Below are 18998 nucleotides of genomic sequence, written 5' to 3' on the forward strand. Positions count from 1 at the left end.
CACATATGGTTGCATGCATAACCATCTACATCCCTTCCCGTAAGATAAAATAGTAGCAGCAAGCAATTATACAGACCTGCACATAATAACAATAATGGTCAGAGAACATCACAACTAAGCATAATCACCATACCGATCAGGGGCCCGCACAACTCTGCCAGAGCGGGTCCGTACACCACCCTCACTCCCCTCTCCCAAAGGCAAAGGCAGCGAAGAGCGGGGGGACGGAATAGGCAGCAGTGCAGGTCGGGGACTAGAAACCGAACTAGAAGGGGAGGACGAAGAAGGAGAGCTGACAGGAGAGGACCTTGGGGAAAGAACAGGAGAGCCAAGATCAGGTTTCACAGGAGCAGGTTGGGTAGGCGCTGGAATGATAGCAGGGGCACATGGGATAGCCCGAGGAGGAGGAACAGGTAAAGGAGTGGATGTGGACGGGAAAGAGACCGGTGGGGGAGGCTCACGGACAGCACGCAAATGCTGGCGACGGCGACGATATACAGTGCCCTCGTAATCCACCAAATAGGAGCGAGGGGAGTCAGCCAGCCCTACAACAGTTGCAAGTTTAGAAAAACCAGTAGAAGTCTGCATGCGAACCACCTGGCCCGCGGAGAGGGAAGGTAGAGGACGACAAGACTTGTCATGAGACCGACGCTGGATCTCATGGCGGTGAGAGATGCGGCGGTGGACCGCCTCAGGGGGACGAACCATCTTATCCTTCTCAATTCCAGCCCAGTCCAGAACCAGGGGCCAGAGTGTAAGCCATTTCGACCTGGTTAACCTGGTTAACCTACGCTGCACTCTCCCAACAGCAAGAATGTCCTTCCTCAAATTAGTAAAGGTACAGCAGTGTGAAAAAGCACACCTCCAGATTCAGGGACAGTTTCTTTCCAGCAGTTATCAGGCAATTGAATCATCCTACCACAACCAGATAGCAGTGCTGAACTACTATCTACCTCATTGGTGACCCTCGGACTATCCTTGTTCGGACTTTGTTGGCTTTATCTTGCACTAAACATTATTCCCTTACCAAGTATCTATACACTGTAATGGCTCGACTGTAATCATGCATTGTCTTTCTGCTGACTGTTTTTAACACGTGACAAAAAGCATTTCTCTGTACACGTGACAATAAACTCAACTGAACTAAGTTCCTTGTATCTAACACTTGAGTCCAGTTGGTTATAACCAGGGTTTCTGGTTTGGGAAAACCCGTATGTTTTTGTCCACAGTCACGTTTCCGATGCAGAACTTGATATAGTCCAGCACCGATTCTGTGAGAGTTTCCAGATCCTGGTGTTCGAATATGTCCCAGTTTGTCTGTGTAAAGCAGTCCTGTAGATTGGAGAGTGCATTTTCAGGCCAGGTTGTAACAGATCTTATGGTGGGCCTGGCGCTGCGTCTGAGGGGGGTGTAGGCTGGAGAGAGCAGGAGGGAGAGATGATCTGACTGGCCGAGTTGGGGGAGGGGGATGGCTCTATACGCGTGCTTGATATTGGTGTAGACATGATCCAGCATGTTCACCCCTCTAGTAGAACACTTGACATGTTGATAGAATTTTGGCAGTACAGTCTTCAAGTTGGCCTTATTAAAGTCCCCTGCGATTATGTGAACACCTTCGGGGTGATCCCGCTGCTGTTCGTTAATGGTGTTCAGCAGGAGAGAGAGCGCCTTGTTTACATTGGCGTCAGGTGGAATATACACAGCCGTGACAATCACTACTGTTAGTTCTCTCGGTAGAAAAAAAGGCCGGCATCTTACAGACATGAACTCGAGGTCAGGGGAACAATGTTTGTCTATGATTATCGCGTAGTTGCACCAATTCTCATGCACGTATACACAGAGGCCCCCTCCCCTGCTCTTACCGGAGTCCATAGTCCTGTCCCCGCGGAGCAGAAAGCATCCTGCTAGCTGCATGCTTGCATCAGGTATCCCCGGGTGAAGCCAGGTTTTGGTGATAATCATAACACAGCAGTCACGGACATATCGATTCCCAGCGAGTTGTAATTCCAGGTCATCCATTTTGTGAACCAGGGATCTGGCATTGGAGAGATACAGGCTCGGTAGAGGTGGCTTGTGTGGTTGATTCCTTAGCCTTAGCAAAACACCGGACCTGCGGCCTCACTTCTGCTTCCTCTCCCTCCTCCGTCTGCGCCGCCTCCCAGACCCGACAACAATCCCCGTGGTCTCGCTATGTCGCCCGGGATGTTATACTTGCGATGGAAGACACCCGAAACAGATGTCTGACGCTGGTCACCGATATCACCGATATCCACGAGGTTCTGGCGGGTGTGGCAGGTTCTGGCGGGTGTAGCGGGTGTGGCGGGTGTACCGGGTGTGGCGGGTGTGGAGGGTGTGGCGGGTGTCCCGGGTGAGGCGGGTGTACCGGGTGTGGCGGGTGTAGCGGGTGTGGCGATTGTGGTGGGTGTGGCGGGTGTAGCGGGTGTACCGGATGTGGCGGGTGTACCGGGTGTGGCGTGTGTACCGGATGTGTAGCAGGTGTACCGGGTGTGTGGCGGGTGTACCGGGTGTACCGGGTGTGGCGTGTGTACCGGATGTAGCGGGTGTACCGGGTGTGGCGGGGGTGTAGCGCGTGTACCGGGTGTAGCGGGTGTGGCGTGTGTGTACCGGGTGTAGCGGGTGTGGCGGCGGGTGTGTACCGGGTGTAGCGGGTGTACCGGGTGTGTGGCGGGTGTAGCGCGTGTACCGGGTGTGGCGGGTGTAGCGGGTGTGGCGTGTGTACCAGGTGTACCGGGTGTGGCGGGTGTACCGGGTGTGGCGGGTGTACCGGGTGTGGCGTGTGTACTGGGTGTGGCGTGTACTGGGTGTACCGCGTGTGGTGGGTGTGGTGGGTGTCCTGGGTGAGGCGGGTGTAGCGGGTGTGGCGATTGTGGCGGGTGTACCGGGTGTAGAGGGTGTACCGGGTGTGGCGGGTGTAGCGCGTGTACCGAGTGTAGCGGGTGTAGCGGGTGTACCGGGTGTAGCGGGTGTAGCGGATGTTCACAGAACCGACAGCAAAGATGGACACCGACAACACAACGTACATGAACAACAAGAACGAGCATCGAGACAGAGAGCCGTGATCCGCTGCCACCGTGCGCGCCGCCATCTTGGACTATTTCATCCAAGATGGACTATATAACAATTACAGCACGGAAACAGGCCAACTTGGCCCTACAAGTCCGTGCCGAACAATTATTTTCCCTTGAGTCCCACCTGCCTGCACTCATACCATAACCCTCCATTCCCTTCTCATCCATATGCCTATCCAATTTATTTTTAAATGATACCAATGAACCTGCCTCCATCACTTCCACTGGAAGCTCATTCCACACCGCTACCACTCTCTGAGTAAAGAAGTTCCCCCTCATGTTACCCCTAAACTTCTGTCCCTTAACCCTGAAGTCATGTCCTCTTGTTTGAATCTTCCCTACTCTCAAAGGGAAAAGCTTGTCCACATCAACTCTGTCTATCCCTCTCATCATTTTAAAGACCTCTATCAGGTCCCCCCTTAACCTTCTGCGCTCCAGAGAATAAAGACTTAACTTATTCAACCTTTCCCTGTAACTTAGTTGTTGAAACCCAGGCAACATTCTAGTAAATCTCCTCTGTACTCTCTCTATTTTGTTGACATCCTTCCTATAATTGGGCGACCAAAATTGTACACCATATTGCAGATTTGGTCTCACCAATGCCTTGTACAATTTTAACATTACATCCCAGCTTCTATACTCAATGCTCTGATTTATAAAGGCTAGCATACCAAAAGCTTTCTTTACCACTCTGTCTATATGAGATTCCACCTACAAGGAACTATGCACGGTTATTCCCAGATCCCTCTGTTCAACTGCATTCTTCAATTCCCTACCATTTACCATGTACGTCCTATTTTGATTTGTCCTGCCAAGGTGTAGCACCTCACATTTATCAGCATTAAACTCCATCTGCCATCTTTCATCTCATTCTTCCAAATGGCCTAAATCACTCTGTAGACTGAGGGCCTCACAACAGGGAGAGGTTGGGCAGACTAGGACCTTATTCCTTGGAAGGCAGTAGGATGAGGGGTGATCTTATAGAGGTGTGTAAGATCATGACGGGAATAAAGCCGGTTTTAAACATGGTTATTAACTCAAGGACCGCCATCCAATAGGAAGTGGTGAACTCGAGGCATCAACTGGAGGTTGTGGTGCGGTGGTGAGGCACCAATTTAGTTATCGAACGAGGAATCCAGTGACACAATCCAGAGACACAATTGTAAGTATTTTCTCCTACATTAAATTTAGTTAATCATATCAATTGCTTGAAAAAGATAAACTGTCTGAAATACGATGACCGCTACACACGTATTTTGTTTAAGATCCAACTCATTCAAAGTGGTTGAAGATCAAATGCCCTTGGAAATGTCCGAGCGATCTACTCCAAGGGCAATTAGTGATGTGCAATAAATGCCGGTCTTGCAGCAACATCGACACCCTGACAAATTGATCACCCACTTACAATAATTCCTTAATAATCAGGTTAAGTTTTGGTTAACAGTATTGTATTAACTCGTGAAGTTGATGAAAAACAATGCAAATAGCAGTCTGAAGAAGGGTTTCAGCCCGAAACGTTGCCTATTTCCTTCGCTCCATAGATGCTGCCGCACCCGCTGAGTTTCTCCTGCAATTTTGTCTACCTTTGATTCTCCAGCATGTGCAGTTCCTTCTTGAGCAAATAATAGCACAATTTATTACTCAAGTTAGACAACCAGGTAGCTCTTGCGGTCTCTCCTGTTCGTTTCTCTGGTCATGCAGGATTGTGTCTCAGTCACCGCCACTGCTCCCACGTCGATGCCGGCGTCCAGCATCAGAATCTGTTTATTCTCGCTGTCCCAGATTCACCATCCCCACTGGCAATGGGTTAATATATCGGCCGATTCCACAGTATCGGGTTTTACCAGCTGGTGGGGACCTTGCGCCTCGCAAACATTTAGACAACTCGGAGGCACAAGTTCAAGTGAGTTTATTGTCATGTGTCCCTGATAGGAGAATGAAATTCTTGCTTTGCTTCAGCACAACGGAACATGGTTGACACAAAAGATACAAATGCTGGAGAAACTCAGCGGGTGGGGCAGCCTGAAGAAGGGTCTAGACACGAAACGTCACCTATTCCTTCGCTCCATAGATGCTGCTCGCCCGCTGAGTTTCTCCAGCATTTCTTTCTACCTTCGATTTTTCCAGCACCTGCAGTTCTTTCTTAAACATTTAGACAGTGCGTCATCAGTTGAAAGCGGCACTTCAGTGAACTGAACATGACATGCATGAGGTTGCGTGCATGAAATTTGTACGAACCTTCTTGATGTGTTGCATATTTGTAAACCATATTCTGCTATTTTGAAGTTCTACAAGCATGTGATGTGTTTACATATAACATATAATAGTAAGATTAAACGAGTACTTACCAGTATGAAGTTTGATCTGTATTTTATGAGGAGTTACGGTGAGGTATTACGTGAAGATCCCAGCCCAGTGCGCAGGTGCGGCATACTTCGAAGCAGCGGTGTGAAATCACAGGATAGACACAATATTTGAAGTAAGATAGTAAAGATCATGAGACATCAGTTTATTAGTTTGATCTATATATTGAGGGTGGGAGCGGAGGGCACGTAATACCTCACCGTAACTCCTCATAAAATACAGATCAAACTTCATACTGGTAAGTACTCGTTTAATCTTACTATTTTACTTCGGAGTCACGTGAGTGATTCCGTGAAGACTTCAAAGGTCTGTGATTTCAAACCGTGTAACAGTTTTTATTTCACTCACTGCCGAAGTTTTTGAGGGAGGAAGTGTTATCGTAATCAACCAGTGGATCTGCTTTCACAAGAAACAGAAAGGTATTTGTTTAACAATAACAACATAAAGAGCTCCCCTGAGCTTAAATTAATATTGCAGTTTGTAATATTCTTTCTGCAATTAAATCAGGTTTATCAACGGTTTATAATAAAAAATGTTCTGAACGTCGTTCCCTTGACCATTCTGCCGTATTGAGAATGTGGTCAACCGGGATGTCCATTCGTTCAGCCGCTGATATCAATGCTGCCCTAGTGGAATGGGATTAAAATGTATTATTATCTATTCCGGCAGCTTTCAGTACCTGTTTGAGCCACCTTGGAGTGGTTTGGCTTGTACCCCGTCTTGGGGTTTCTGTGGTTGACCCATAGGCTTTCCTCTCCCTCTAAGATTGTGGGTTGTGTCTATATATTGTAGTAGATGGGTCACCACACTCAACCTGGACTCTGGTGGGTAGGCCCGGAATCCCACCAGTGAATTGGGCGTTCCTGGTCCAAATAGCCATATAACGATTACAGCACAGAAAACACAGGCGATCTCGACCCTACTAGTCCGTGCCGAACTCATAATCTCGCCTAGTCCCATATACCTGCGAGTTAGATTTTTACCAGACCTAGAATATGAACGTGATGCGTCTGGGGTAATCACCATGTTATCCAGTCTAGTTTTATGGAGTGACTGGACTCTGTGAGCGTGTACGAGAGCCATAAGCATGAGCGTTTTTAACATAGATTGAGCAAGCTGAGGGATCTGGCTGGTGCCATTCTCTGAGATATGTCAATATCACACCAATATCCCATACATGGGTATACCTGGGTTTTTGGGGCTTATTATTATAGTTGCCCTTGATAAGTTTACCTTCAGTGGATGGGATCCCATGCTCTGCTGTCATGCTGTTTTAGATAAGCAGATAAGGCGCTCCATGCTGTATTTACGGCACTGTAACTCACCTTTTAGTCATGGTGTAGATGTTCCAGGAACTCCAATACGTCAGTGGTTGAATAGTTTGGTATGTTGTCCCTGCGTCGTGGCAGTATTTTACCCATGTTAGCTTTTGGTGACTGTTCGCAGGGATGCCGACATGGTGGTAATGGTTCCTTTGGATAATCCCAGTCCCTGGTAAGGTCTATTCAGAACCTGCACCCAGGAGTTTGATGTTTTTCTGGCATGGGTGGCTTGTGCCTGATACTGGGTTGAGTCAGCAACCATGGTCCACTAGGGAATCCATAGGTGACTCGCCCACCGTGTGGTGATGAACTGGGAACCATGGCTGTGTAGGCCGGTCGGGCACGTTCAATATCTCGGAGACAGATCCCATCTGTATTGCGAAGTGCCTGTCTGATGAGGCAGAAGGGAGGAAGGCAAAGCAGAAATTTCCCCCTTCCAGCGTGTAGGCATCTATCGCTGCTGCCTCTAATCTGGTTCCTAAGTCACATACATAGGTTACTGGTGATTCCGTCTTGTGCAACCAAATTGATATCTGGCTTTCAAACTGCTTAATACCTTTAGCAGATATCTTGGGTTTGACATCTATTCAATGTTATCATAAATTTTACCCCGTGACATGGTGTCTCCCACTGTGTTCTAGCTTCCTAGGACATAGGCAGCTGATAGTTAAAATGTCTTTTGACACACCATTGCCAGATTTGTTTGACCAATTTGTTGCACAATAATGATTATTATGCTCCCCATATGGTTGATATAAGCCACCACCATAGTATTATCAATCCGTAACCACATATGTACGTGCTGCATTTGAAATGCATATGCTTTTTAGCCCAATAGGCGATCACCAATCCCAAGTAGTTGATGCCCGGTATGTGTAGTAACGATGTTTGTGAATTGGTCCATCTGTTACCTGTGCTGGATATGGACTTTAGTTGCTCCCCAGCCTAAAGTACTGGCATCGGTTTTTAATAACCAAGTTGGGATTGGTGATGATAATAGGGCTGAAAACTATGCCAAATATATGTCTGCCCACCACCGTAATTATGATATAGCTTCAGTGGGTACATTCATGATTTGATTATAGTGACCCAAGTACCTTGGCAAAGTAACAGTCATATGGACGGAATTATTATTGAAACCCAGATAATCCATGGTAGTTAACGCTTCAATTCTGGTTTATCTGGGCGTGGGATAAACCTCAGAGCTTTAGGGAGCTGTTTCGTAGCTAGAACTGCTGCCACAGCTAATTCCTTTGTTTCCCCTAATATGAGGATATCATCCAATATATGCCATGATTATGCTTGTTTCTTAATATTTTCATGGCCATTTTTTAAATATTTATAATAGTTTAGGGCTGAGGTTAGACCATAGGGAATGCTCTATGCTCCCATAGTTGCCCTAACCGGGATATCCATTATCCAGGTAAAAATTTTTTAGGTATCTATAATGATCCTAGTGTATGGGTATAAGATAGTTAGCATCTTCCATATCAATGCTCCCCATAGGTATCCTTTGGAGATCAGATGTCTGGCAGTGACAAAAACCCCGTCTCCATCTTAAAGTGTATATACTCAACAGATTTATTTAGTGATATTAGATCAATGATGATGCTACATTCACCATCTTTTGTAGTTTTGGTGAATATATTCGATACAAATTCCAACGGTTCATGTTTACTCCCATGATCCGTTTAGTAATGAGCCTTTCTAGTTCAGCTTGACCTTCTCACTTCTCTTTCTTAGAGGGAGAAAATGCCCTTTGGGCGCATTGCTGAACTGGCGGTAATATGCCCAATTTGAATTCGTTTTTATCCACTAATACTGTTGAGTATATTTTAGTTATTTGTGACAGCATCCCATGCTTTATCAACAAGTGTAAATGCCCCCCCCCCCCCCCCCAGTTAGTAGAACACCCTTATTTAGTGTAAACTGGGAGGAACCAGACTACCTACCTCCATGTTTATTGTTTTTTCATGAAGGCCTAGTTTGCTGGTATGCTGGTGCTGTCGGTGGGGCCGCGCATTTTCCCACGGCTCCGCTCTGGGCCCCTGTCTAAAAAGAACTTTGGGGGTAATGTGAAGCGGTCGCCAGGCTTTCACCAGTCCTTGTTTGATATTGCTGGTGGATGCCGAGGGGTGCTGCCAGCTGGGCGTTGGATGCGATGTCCTGCTCGATCCATGGCCTGCCCTCATGAGGCGCACAGGTTTAGCTGCCTCTCTTCCCGCAGCAGCGGTTTGCATAGCCCCGTATATTTGGGGTTGCGGGCAGGTCTTATATGCACCATTGTTCAGTCGAGTATCCCAAATTTGGGAACATCTTAGGCGTCAGCACCCTGGTAGGGCAACGGGATAATCTCATCCTGGGAGAACCACCTTGGTGATCATGGCGTCTCGCCTGCCAGGTGAGTATGATCCGTGGAAAACGAGCAAAGGCGGTAACATCTTGACCCTTCTGTTAGGAGCTTCAGAATTCGCTGCTTTTAGCTCTTGTCTGCGAGTCTGCTGACCCAGCTGCCTGCGGATTTGCCTCTAGAAAGGCCTGCTCCTGCAGGGCTTTGTTGGGAAGATGGTCGCGTGGAGGAGCCATGTAGTGGCCCACGACACCCAGTAGCTCTTCCTGATCCTGCTCCCCTGGCATACTGCTGTTCTCGTCCGCCTGCCCAGCGTTTAAGCCAGCCCAGCCCTGGCCTCCTTAGCTAGCCTCAAAAGAGGGAGCAAAAGGGTGTGCTATAAATTGGAGGAGGCATAGCTCAAACTCCGCTGTTGCATCAATCCCTCGTCAAGGGAGATGGCTAGTGCAATAGCACTGGGGTAGGAGTGTCAGCTCCCTTGGCATTCAGCCAGTGCCCCTTTTTTCCTGGAGGTTTTGAACTCCATGACCTCCTCTGGCTTGGGGAGACAGACATACTTATTTTTGCTGTCTCCAACCTGTTCCAGTTTTGGAGGAAGTTGGCTCCTGTAGAACCTGTTAAATTGGTAAGATTTTTGTCTTACCTGTATGTAGAGGCTGCCTGCCGTTTTTCAGGCGGCATTGTAGCGGTTCCCGGGCGGCGATTCTCCTTGTCAGGAGTCTGCAGGGCTGCCGGTCGGGTTTTTTAATTTCCCGCCGGTCCGCTGCTGTTAACCAAACAGCTGTTCAGCGGACCGGCATCAGCGCAGCTCCCTGCAGCGGTCCGCAGCGTGTGCGGTCCCGTTAGCGCCTATCCCCCTCCACTGTCGGCTCCTTCGCTGGAGTCGAACGGGGGCCGCTTCCTCTGCTGCTTTGCTCCCCCTGGAGCAAAAAACCACAAGGCCCGATTAAGGTAAGTACTTACCTCACGTCCTTGGATGCTGGAGCGCCCGACTCCCGCTGGCCGCATTGCACAGCTGTGCGATAATGCCGCACCTGCGCTCTGGGCTGGGGTCTTCACGGAATCACTCACGTGACTCCGAAGTAAAATAATTGATAATGCTTGGTTCATTGTTGTTGATGTCCAGAATTCACTGGGACACAAGAGTCAGCAGATGCCGCACATGCATGAGGTGGAATAGTGGAGAGACCCTCAATGCAGGAGCGAGAAGTGAACTTCTGGTGTAATTAAATTGATCAGAAAGCATTTGCGGAAGCTACGAGTGGATCCTCTTTGAGGGCAAAGACCCCCAAAACATGACAAAATGATACATTAATAGATTAATGCAATAGATACATGTAATGCCCCTTTGTTGAATTTGGATAATTCGCCCAACCAGTAAAATTCACAAGAATCTAATAGAAAGGTTTTGTTTATTCGAATTACGTGCCAAGAGAATCAAGAGTCAAGAGAGTTTTCTTGTCGTGTGTCCCAGATAGGACAATGCAATTCTTGCTTGCTGCAGCACAACAGAATATAATAGAGAACAGGAGATAACAGTTCAGTGTGTCTATATACCATAGACCATATATATACACAATAAATAAACAGAAAGTGCAATAGACTGTTATTGTTCAGAGCTTGTTTGATGTTGTGTTTAATAGTCTGATGGCTGTGGGGAAGAAGCTGTTCTTGAACCTGGATATTCCAGATTTCAAGCTCCTGTACCTTCCTCCCGATGGCAACGGAGAGATGAGTGTGTGGCCAGGATGGTGTGGGTCCTTGATGATGCTGCCAGCATTTTTAAGGCAGGGACTGCGATAGATCCCTTCGATGGTGGGAAAGTCAGAGCCGATGATGGACTGGGCAGTGGTCACAACTTTCTGCAGTTTTTTCCTCTCCTGGTCGTTCAAGTTACTGAACCAAGGCACGATGCAGCCAGTCAGTATGCACTCCTTGAGTCCTCCTTGACAAACCGACTCTCCCTAATCTTCTCAGGAAGTAGAGGCACTTTTTTAAATCATTGAAGCCTTGGTGCTTTCAGTGATCAAATTAAATAAAACCCCAAGAAGATTCATCCAGAGAGTTGTGAATCTGTGGGATTCTCTGCCACAGAAGGCGGTGGAGGCCATTTCACTGGATGTTTTCAAGAGAGAGTTAGATTTAGCTCTTAGGGCTAACAGAATCAAGGGATATGGGGAAAAAGCAGGAATGGTGTACTAAATTTATTTGATCAGCCGTGATCATATTGAATGGCGGTGCTAGCTCGAAGGACTGAATGGCCTCCTCCTGCATCTATTTTTCTATGTTTCTTTGTCTCATGCACTCTACCCGTATTCTATTCCATCTCTCCATCCACGCGTGAGGTTCCTCGCTCATCCCAGTGCCCAGTAACGTATCGACAGCAACAGACAAACGTAAAACCAAGCGGTACATCATTTACCTCTCAAAATTATTTCACATCATCAACACACATCCTGAGAAGTTTGTTCGGAGTTCATACACAGTGATTGGCCCCTCCACCGCTGGAGATATGTGGGGAGTGATCTTTAGACTTGAGATACAGCATGGAAACAGGCCCTCCGGCCCACCTAGTCCACAACAACCAGCGCACTAACACTATCGTAAATACTAAGGATTATTTACAACTTTATGGAAGCCAATTAGCAAACAAACCTGTCCGTCTTTGAAGTGTGGGAAGAAACCAGATACTGCCTGACCCGCTGAGTTACTCCAGCACTCTGTGAAACGTCACCTATCCATGTTCTCCACAGATGCTGCCTGACCCGCTGAGTTACTCCAGCACTCGGTGAAACGTCACCTATCTATGTTCTCCACAGATGCTGCCTGACCCGCTGAGTTACTCCAGCACTCGGTGTCTATCCACAGTTAGGATGTGTGGAGGTGACGGGTGGTGGTGGATGAGGTATCGGAGTGGGCGGGTAATGCCACCGGCAGGTGATGCCGGGACTGGCTGGTGAGCCGGCAGATCTTCATGGGCTCTGCGTTCTTGCCCCCGTCAGTGAGGCACAGACAGAAGTAGGGGAAGAGGGTCTCGGAGAAGGTGTACAGGTGCACCATGCTGCCGGCATCGTAGAAGGACACCTGGCCGCCCTCGTGGTCCAGGTAGACGCCGACGGTCATGGGTCCGCGCTCCATGGTGAGGGGTGTGGGGGGCTCGGTGACAACCTGGTACCCCTCGACTCTCCGCAGGCTCACCCTCCAGTAGCCTTCCCGGGGCCGGCGCTCCACCCTGCCCTTCCTCTGGCACGATCGCCGCACCACGCCGAGGTCCCACCCCGTCTTGCCGCCAACCTCCACCTCCCAGTAGTGGCAGCCGGACGCGAAGCCCTGCGCGGCCATCACGCCGGCACATCGGTCAAACCTCCACCGGGACTCGGGTAGGGACTGCCGCTCCGCCCCCATCCACACGCTGCACAGATCCTCGGACAGCTACAGCCACGGGTTAGCCCTGTCCGGGTTCAGGGTGAGCGGGGCCGGCACTGTTTATTAAACCAAAAATATTACAATCAATTATTATCAACAATATTGAACCATAAAATAAAGCGAAACAAAACCTACCACCATAATACAAGACAAACAAATGTACTAAAGAGGGCCTCTACCCGAAACATCATCCATTCCTTCTCTCTAGGGATGTTGCCTCACCCAGCAGTTACTCCAGCATTTTGTATCTACCAAATAAACAATAGACAATAGGTGCAGGAGTAGACCATTCAACCCTTCGAGCCAGCACCATTCGCCATTCACTGTGATCATGGCTGATCATCCCCAATCAGTAGACCGTTCCTGCCTTCTCCCCATATCCCCTGACTCTGCTATCTTTAAGAGCTCTATCTAAATCTCTCTTGAAAGCATCCAGGGAACCGGCCTCCACCGCCCTCTGAGGCAGAATTCCACAGATTCACAACTCTCTGGGTGAAAACGTTTTTCCTCATCTCCGTTCTAAATGGCCTACCCCTTATTAAACTGTGTGGCCCCTGGTTCTGGACTCCCCCAACATCGGGAACATGTTTCCTGCCTCTAGCATGTCCAAATCCTTAATAATCTTATATGTTTCAATAAGATATCCTCTCATCCTTCTAAACTCCAGAATATACAAGCTCAGCCGCTCCATTCTCTCAGCATATGACAGTCCTGCCATCCCGGGAATTAACCCGGTGAACCTACGCTGTGCTCCCTCAATAGCAAGAATGTCCTTCCTCAAATTTGGGGACCAAAACTGCACACAATAGTCCAGGTGTGGTCTCACCATGGCCCTGTACAACTGTAGAAGGACCACTTTGCTCTTATATTCAACTCCTCTTGTTATAAAGTGGAGTTGGCAGAGGTATGACAGTTCGGGACCAGTGATCACAATACAATTAGTTTCAATATAATTATGCAGATGGTCAGAACTGGACCTAGGGTTGAGGTTTTTGATTGGAGAAAGGCTAACTTTGAGGAGATGAGAAAGGATTTAAAAGGAGTAAATTGGGACATTTTGTTTTATGGGAAAGATGTGGAAGAGAAATGGAGTATATTTAAAGGAAAAATTTTAAGAGTACAGAATCTTTATGTCCCTGTTCGGTTGAAAGGAAATAATAAAAATTGGAAAGAGCCCTGGTTTTCAAGGGAAATTGGACACGGTTCGGAAAGATCTACAATAATTATAGGCAGCATGGAGTAAATGAGATGCTTGAGGAGTATAAAGAATGTAAAAAGAATCTTAAGAAATAAATTAGAAAAGCTAAAAGAAGATATGAGGTTGCTTTGGCAAGTAAGGTAAAAGTAAATCCGAAGGGTTTCCACAGCTATATTAATGGCAAAAGGATAACGAGGGATAAAATTGGTCCATTAGAGAGTCAGAGTGGACAGCTATCTACAGAGTCAAAAGGGATGGGGGAGATATTGAACAATTTTTCTTCGGTATTCACCAAGGAGAAGGATATTGAATTATGTGAGGTAAGGGAAACAAGTAGAGTAGCTACGGAAACTATGAGATTCAAAGAAGAGGAAGTACTGACACTTTTGAGAAATATAAAAGTGGATAAGTCTCCACGTCCGGACAGGATATTCCCTAGGACATTGAGGGAAGTTAGTGTAGAAAATGCAGGCGCAATGACAGAAATATTGTTCCATTATTTAAAAAGGGGTCTAAGAGTAAACCTAGCAATTATAAACCTGTTAGTTTGATGTCAGTGGTGGGCAAATTAATGAAAAGGATACTTAGAGAAAATATATATAAGCATCTGGATAAACAGGGTCGGATTAGGAACAGTCAACATGGATTTGTGCCTGGAAGGTCATGCTTGACTAATCTTCTTGAATTTTTTGAAGAGGTTACTCGGGAAATTGATGAGGGTAAAGCAGTGGATGTTGTATATATCGACTTCAGTAAAGCCTTTGACAAGGTTCCTCACGGAAGGTTGGTTAAGAAGGTTCAATGGTTGGGTATTAATGGTGCAGTAGCAAGATGGATTCAACAGTGGCTGAATGGGAGATGCCAGAGAGTAATGGTGGATGGTTGTTTGTCAGGTTGGAGGCCAGTGACTAGTGGTGTGCCACAGGGATCTGTGTTGGGTCTACTGTTGTTTGTCATGTACATCAATGATCTGGATGATGGTGTGGTAAATTGGATTAGTAAGAATGCAGATGATACTAAGATAGGTGGGGTTGCGGGTAATGAAGTAGAGTTTCAAAGTCTACAGAGAGATTTATGCCAGTTGGAAGAGGGGCTGAAAGATGGCAGATGGAGTTTAATGCTGATAAGTGTGAGGTGCTACATCTTGGAAGGACAAATCAAAATAGGACGTACATGGTAAATGGTAGGGAATTGAAGAATGTAGGTGAACAGAGGGATCTGGGAATAACTGTGCACAGTTCCCTGAAAGTGGAATCTCATGTAGATAGGGTGGTAAAGAAAGCTTTTGGTGTGTTGGCCTTTATGAATCAGATCATTGAGTATAGAAGTTGGGATGTAATGTTAAAATTGTACAAGGCATTGGTGAGGCCAATTCTGGAGTATGGTGTACAATTTTGGTCGCCTAATTATAGGAAGGATGTCAACAAAATAGAGAGAGTACAGAGGAGATTTATTGGAATGTTGTCTGGGTTTCAGCAACTAAGTTACAGAGAAAGGTTGAACAAGTTAGGGCTTTATTCTTTGGAGCGCAGAAGGTTAAGGGGGGACTTGATAGAGGTCTTTAAAATGATGAGAGGGATAGTCAGAGTTGACGTGGATAAGCTTTTCCCATTGAGAGTAGGGAAGATTCAAACAAGGGGACATGACGAGAATTAAGGGACAGATGTTTAGGGGTAACATGAGGGGGAACTTCTTTACTCAGCTAGTGGTAGCTGTGTGGAATGAGCTTCCAGTGAAGGTGGTGGAGGCAGGTTCGTTTTTATCATTTAAAAATAAATTGGATAGTTATATGGACGGGAAAGGAATGGAGGGTTATGGTCTGAGCGCAGGTATATGGGACTAGGGGAGAATACGTGTTCGGCATGGGCTTGAAGGGTCGAGATGGCCTGTTTCCGTGCTGTAATTGTTATATAGTTATAAAGGCCAACATTTCATTAGCTTTCTTCACTGCCTGCTAGACCTGCATGCTTACTTTTATTGACCGGGCTGGCGTATCATGTGTCTGAACACTGTCAATGGCTCGTTATAATTATGTATTGTCTTCCTGCTGACTGGATAGCACGCAACAAAAGCTCTTCTTGGTTAGCACGGGTGTCAGGGGTTATGGGGAGAAGGCAGGAGAATGGGGTTTGGGAGGCAGAGATAGATCAGCTATGATTGAGTGCCGGGGTAGACTTGATGGGGTGAATGGCTTAATTCTGCTCCAATCACTTTTGCCTTTCAAAGCTTTTCACTGTACCTCGGGACATGTGACAATAAACTAAACCGAAACTGAACTCGTAATAGCATCAGTGATAGGAGTAGAATGAGGCCATTCGGCCCATCAAGTCTACTCCGCCATTCAATCATGGCTGATCTATCTCTCCCTCCAACTCCCATTCTCCTGCCTTCTCCCCATAACGTCTGGCACTCTGAATTGTCCCTCTATCTCCCGCTGGATCTGAACCGCCAAGGATCTAAGTTCTTTCTGACATTCCTCATCCCTGCTCCGTCTCCATCTCACTCCCCTTCCCCATCGAGTACTTGCAGTCACCACCGTTCCACGGAGCAGAGCTGAGTGTAAGGTTGGCCTACCAGGACTGATGGCGTCCATCATCTCCCGCCAGGCCATATACTGTAGAGTACCGCTGAACACACCCAGCGACAGCTCCAAGTCCACCACATCCAGTGTGTTTTGCTTGTCACCGAACCTGTGGGGAGGCCAAGTCAGTGGATATTTCTAAGGCAGAGATAGATAGATTGTTGATTAGTACGGGTGTCAGGGGTTATGTGGAGAAGGCAGGAGAATGGGGTTAGGAGGGAGAGATAGATCAGCCACGATTGAATGGCGGAGTGGATATTTAGTTTAGTTTAGTTCAGAGATACAGCGTGGGAAACAAGCCCCTCAGCCCACCGAGTCTGCACCGACCAGCGATCCCCCCAGGCTAACATTATCCTACACACACTCGGGTCAATCTACTTCTTATACTTATACCAGCCAATTATTCTACAAACCTCTACGCCTTTGGAATGTGGTAGGAAACCGAAGATCTCGGAGAAAACTCACATGGTCACAGGGAGAACGTACACACTCCATACAGACAGCACCCGTTATTGGGATCGAACCCGGGGCTCCGGCACTGAACGCGCCACAAGGCAGTAGCTCTACCACTGCATCACCGATTAGTATGGGGTCAGTGGGTTCAGGGGAGAAGGCAGGAGAATGGGGTGAGGATGGAGAGATAGATCAGCCGTGATTGAATGGCGGAGTCAGACTTGATGGGCCAAACGGCCTGATTCTGCTCCTATCAGTTATGACCTTATGAAATGTTCAATATTGCAGAGACCGTCAGCACTGGGTTTAACGTTTGAGGCGCGCGTATTGCTTCAAGGATGAAGGGAGGATGTTTCCACCAGTGGTAGAGTCTTCAAAATGGACCTGGGAAGGATTGTACTCGTCATAGGGCAGTGAGCTGTGGAATTCAGTGCTACAGATGGCGGTGGAGGCCCAGTGATTGGGTATTTTGAAGGTGGTTCTTCATCAGTAAGGGTGTCAGGTAGATCAGCCATGACTGAATCAGGGCATAATGGTCCAATATGGTATACAAGAGAGAGGTGGGATATCTTACCTCCTATTCCAAATACTTTCCTCCTGAAATGAACAAGAAAGATATCTCAGTCTTCATTCAGTTAATTAGTCATAGTCACACAACACGAAACAGGCCATTCGGCCCAACCTGCCCATGCCGACCAAGGTGCCCCATTATGACAGTCTCATTTAGAAATATACAACATGGAAACAGGCCCTTCGGCCCAACCTGCCCACGCCTTCCCATTCTACACTAGCCCCACCTGCTGGCGATAATCCCACATCCCTCTAAACCTTTCCTATCCAAACGTCTTTAAATATTGTTACAATACCTGCCTCAATGATCTCCCCTGTTCCATTTACCCACCACCATCTGAGTGAAGAGGTCACCCCTGAGATTCCTATTAAATCTCCCTCACCGTAAACCTATGTCCGCTGGTTCTTGATTCCTCTACTCAGGTAAAAGACTCTGTGCAATCACCTTATCTATCCCCCCTTATGATTTTATACACCTCTATGAGATTAGCGGAGTCAGGGGATATGGGGAGAAGGCAGGAACGGGGTACTGATTGAGGATGATCAGCCATGATCACATTGAATGGCGGTGCTGGCTCGAAGGGCCGAATGGCCTACACCTGCACCTATTGTCTATTACCCCTCTGCCCTATCCTACCCAACCATATATTCAAGTTCCAGCAGCAGAATTAGGCAAACCTGCCGCGTCCCCTGCGTAAGTATTGGGCACGAACCAGAAGGGCCGAGATGGCCTGTTTCCGTGCTGTCACTGTTATATGGTTTATATGGTATTACGACGAGCTGCGTTGCTGACCTTGATCAAAGCCACGATGTCCCGCTGCTCCATGCGTGTCTGCAGCTGTCGCAGGAACCGCTCCACGGAATCCAGCGTGTCCTGCATGCACTGCAGGTTCTCCTGCATCTGTGCCAGGATGCGCTCCTCTGCATCCTGCAGTTCGTCGCTCAAGCGTTGCTCCCTCTCGCTCAGCACCCGGTGCATGCGCGCAAACTCGAAGCGGATGTGGGCGTGCAGGCTGCTTGACTGCTCCTGCAGTGGGCAAGAGGGACAGTGATGCATGGGGGGCGGCTACAGTGGGTACTGGAGGTTGGTGGGGACGCTGCGAGATGGCTGCCCTGCCAGCAGCCTGTTCGTTATTTATACTTTTATTGTTTTTTTTGGTGTGTTTAGTGTTTTAGGTGTCTCTCGGGATGTCTTATGTGTGGGGGGGGGGGGGGGGGGGGGGGGGGGGGGGGGGGGGGTGCGGTGGGGAGGGGGAAAGGGGGAAACTGATTTCGGCCACTCCTTCACGGAGAGGTGACTTTTTCCATGTTGCTTCCCTCACGGCCTAACACCATGGATTGGAGCAGCCTTTCCTGGAGTCGGGCCCGGAGCATGGACAGCAGGCTCTGCATAAACTTTCCACGGAGCAGGGCGAACCCTTGCCCGGGGTCGGCAGAGAGGAGTGCTCCGATCGCTAGCCTGGTGTAGTTGACATCGTGGGGCAGTGGTCTGCTGAGCTTCTAGCCACGGGTGTGGCGTGGACTTACCATCCGGAGTCTGGGATCCCTCGCCGGGAATTGCTGGAGAAGAGTTCCGGCCCGCAGCCGATAACATCCTAAAGCTACGGAATCTGGTAGGAAAGTACCGATTCGGGCACTCCAAGCT

At 48.0% G+C, this 18998-nt stretch overlaps 1 protein-coding gene across 1 annotated transcript; it reads right to left on the minus strand.

Annotated features, from left to right (window-relative positions):
* Positions 1-9797: 9797 nt before the first annotated feature.
* On the minus strand, positions 9798-18429 carry LOC129715582 (zinc-binding protein A33-like). The gene is made up of 2 exons (XM_055665455.1): positions 18147-18429; positions 9798-17380 (listed from the first exon to the last, which is right to left on the minus strand). Exon 2 carries the CDS (start codon positions 12528-12530, stop codon positions 11994-11996), a length of 537 nt encoding a protein of 178 aa, XP_055521430.1. The 5' UTR covers positions 12531-17380; positions 18147-18429; the 3' UTR covers positions 9798-11993.
* Between the last annotated feature and the right edge of the window lie 569 nt (positions 18430-18998).

The sequence above is a fragment of the Leucoraja erinacea genome, unplaced genomic scaffold (assembly GCF_028641065.1).
Source record: "Leucoraja erinacea ecotype New England unplaced genomic scaffold, Leri_hhj_1 Leri_1264S, whole genome shotgun sequence".
NCBI lineage: Eukaryota > Metazoa > Chordata > Chondrichthyes > Rajiformes > Rajidae > Leucoraja > Leucoraja erinaceus.

Excerpts from the sequence above, each read along its gene's own strand:
- LOC129715582 (XM_055665455.1), bottom strand. The coding sequence starts at position 12,530 with ATGGGGGCGGAGCGGCAGTCCCTACCCGAGTCCCGGTGGAGGTTTGAC.